At 40.3% G+C, this 3,315-nt stretch overlaps 1 protein-coding gene across 1 annotated transcript in view; it reads left to right on the top strand.

Moving 5' to 3' along the window:
* The first annotated feature begins 3,098 nt into the window (after positions 1-3,098).
* The window catches only part of LOC143292297 (uncharacterized), a 1,116-nt gene continuing 899 nt past the window's right edge, over positions 3,099-3,315 (top strand). The window contains exon 1 of the mRNA XM_076602484.1: positions 3,099-3,315. This exon is cut by the window's right edge and continues 899 nt beyond it. Coding sequence (XP_076458599.1) covers positions 3,099-3,315 — 217 coding nt within the window.

Genomic DNA, 3,315 nt, shown 5'->3' on the forward strand with positions numbered 1-3,315 from the left:
ATTGCGCCCGTTATCATCATTATTATTATTATTATTATTATTATTATTATTATTATGTTGTTGTTGTTGTTGTTGTTGTTGATGATGATGATGATGATGATGATGATGACGATTGATGATGATGATGATGATGATGATGATGATGATAAATATTCTAACCCCACACTCATGTAGGTCAACTGATTAATTCACATTGGCGGCGCCATACTGAGTGAATGTCCCTAATTCCCTCCGCCTGAACTGGAGACGCACGACTGCAATGTCAGCTGCAAACCCTGGCAGAAATATACTCTGCTTCAGCGTTCGTGGGGTGCAACTCGTTTACGTTTACGCGTACGACCCCTTTTTACCCCGTGCTATTCAGGCATCCATACTCCGATTTCGGGAGTGAGTGCATGCTGGGTACGGCGTGTTGCAGAAGTTTCCACAGCCCTTCAAATGCTGGCGTAACGTCTCTGATTTTCATCAATGCATAATCACACGATACAGATGAAAGAAAGGGGGAACTTTTCTTCTGTTGTTTTTGTTCTCTTGTTCATTGTATTTGCTTTGTGACATTGTCAAGTGAAATACTGTTTAATAAATCAAGAGGAACTCACAACTGCTCATAATCGGAACACAAAGTGCTATTATGGAGTGGTATTTTGGACCTTTTCTTCATCCATTTTTTGTGAAAAAACACACAAGAACAAACGATTTTAAAGGTATTCTGCTTGAAAGGTTTGACTACATGACAGCCAGGCTGCAGAAAGTTCCACATTAAAGTGGAGCGGTGGTCTAGTGGTAAAGCGTCCGCTTAAGAATCAAGAGAATCCGAGAGAACAGGTTCGAACCCCACACTCGCTGACATTTTCTCCCCATGCACTAGACATCAAGTTATGGTGCGGACGCTAGTCGTTCGGGTAATAATATGATAAAAGCGAGGTCCAATGTGTAGCATGCATTTAGCGCATGTAAAAGAACCCACGGAAACAAAAGGCCAAAATTCTGCAGCAAATTCTCTTTGATAAAACACAAAAACTAGCAGGCAGAAGAAAAACAATTAAAAAAAAAATGGATGGCACTGTACTGTAGCCACGCGCTCAAATTGGGGAGTGCAGACCCGATTTTCACAAAGAGAAGTCTGTTGTTACAAAATACAATACAATACAATACAATACAATACAATGCGACGCAATGCAATACAATGCAGTGCACTACACTACACTACATTACACTACACTTCACTACACTACACTACACTACACTACACTACACTACACTACAATAAATGTTATGATTCTTTTCAAGAAACATCAGGGCATCACCCAAGCTCGAAAGGTTCATACTCGCAACTGTTGATCAGGAAGTAAAGCAACAGCCAACCTTGCTTTGTTCAAATATCTGACAGTGAGATATTCTTTTGGTGCGATTATTATCTACACCTGACATTTTTAAAATTTCATTTTGTTATTTTTTTAAATACTAATGTGTAGTATGTTTCCGTCAATATAGGTTTCTCTGTCTGATTGCCTATCCGTACGTATGTATATGCGTATGAAATTGAAAAACTAATACCCCCCGCCCCTCAAAAAAAAAAAGAAAAAAAGAAGAATTAATGAATAAGGAATAATTAAATGAACAAGAAAATAAAAGTTGAATAGGATAGTGTGTGTGTGTGTGTGTGTGTGTGTGTGTGTGTGTGTGTGTGTGTGTGTGTGTGTGTGTGAATATGTGTGCCTGGATGTCTGCATGTGTGTTTGATTCTGTGTCTGTGTATGCGAGTAAGCGGGTTCGTATGCTATACTTTACGTGCACGCGTCAGTGTGTGTATGTACGCGCACGCGTAAAAGGCCAATTATCTGTATATATGCGTGTGCGTGTGTAATCGCGCGAGCCTGCGGGTTTGTGCACGTGCGTGTGCGTGTGCGTGTGCGCCTGCGGTTGTGTGTGTGTGTGTGTGTGTGTGTGTGTGTGTGTGTGTGTGTGTGTGTGTGTGCCGTTTTGATACAAAAGAAACACTCATTAAACGGCGTTTGTCTGTTCATGCTAACGATTTCTCTCATTAGTTCCTGACTTCCATGAAAATTGCTGTCATCTTCCCCTGTTGCTTGAAAAATAACAATAGGAATATGGTGGATAGAGTGTGTGTGTGTGTGTGTGTGTGTGTGTGTGTGTGTGTGTGTGTGTGTGTGTGTGTGTGTGTGTGTGTGTGTGTGTGTGTGTGTGTGTGTGTTATGCACTTCTGTGTAAGCGTGCGTGTGTTATAGGAGGGAGAGACACTTATATATGTGTGTATATGTTTGTGAGTACATGCGTGTATGAGTACACGCCTGTGAGGGGTAGAAGAGGGGGTGGGAGAAGGAGAGGGAAAAAAGAAATTATTTCCAGAAAGGAGGAAGATTTATAAAGTATGGGTCATTTATCAGAATACCAGACATTTGTGTCTTCAACTCTAATGATAAGAGTTCTGTTAATCAGTGTGTTTATGTACTTTCAATTTACATATAAACTGCATTTATTTTGTTGACACTTTCGTTTGCATATTATTTTGTTGTTGTTTTGTTGATAAAGGTTACTCCAAAATGAAACTGAAAACGAAATAATATAATTATTTCGTTCTTATAATAAAACGGACACGCGACGTAACTGTTTGGAAATTATATTTCATGGACATAGAATGTAATAAACTGCGACATGTTATCGCTGACAATGTGAATAATGATCCAGAGATACTATTATCCATTTGCTTTTATTTATTTAGTGAGGTATTGAGAAAATCGTGAGACACTAATTCCTGAACTGTGGTTATCGAATACCTACAAAAGAGCAGTTTCTATTTTCCATTAGTCGACCTATTCAAAACACAACGCTTGACAAATAGGTACGGTGGAACATGGACAGTTGTAATTCTGCTAATAATTCTAAGGTTAAGAAAAACACAGGATATTAAACACTGAAGTACTATTCCCTCAATTTTATATATATATATATATATATTTATGAACACTTCCCAAGTTACCTTTGACCCCCCCCCCCCTTTTTTTGTTGTTGTTGTTGATAACTTAAAAAAAAAAAAAAAAACTCCCCTCAACACTCGACACGCACCACAGTGGGACATGAACTTGTCAAGGGTGATGACCACCTGGGTGGTACGGAACACGAGCACTGGTGACGAAGCATGGAGTGAGGGTGTGAAGAGCCATACGAGCTCTGCTGCCCCCTCCCTGCTTTACTCCGAGGTGAACCTGGTCCTGTGGCAGATGGTGCCACCCGTGCTGCTGGTGTCTGGAACCTTCGGCAACGTGATGACCATCGTGGTGATGCGCGGGATGC

Source organism: Babylonia areolata, chromosome 18 (genome assembly GCF_041734735.1).
Source record: "Babylonia areolata isolate BAREFJ2019XMU chromosome 18, ASM4173473v1, whole genome shotgun sequence".
Classification (NCBI taxonomy): domain Eukaryota; kingdom Metazoa; phylum Mollusca; class Gastropoda; order Neogastropoda; family Buccinidae; genus Babylonia; species Babylonia areolata.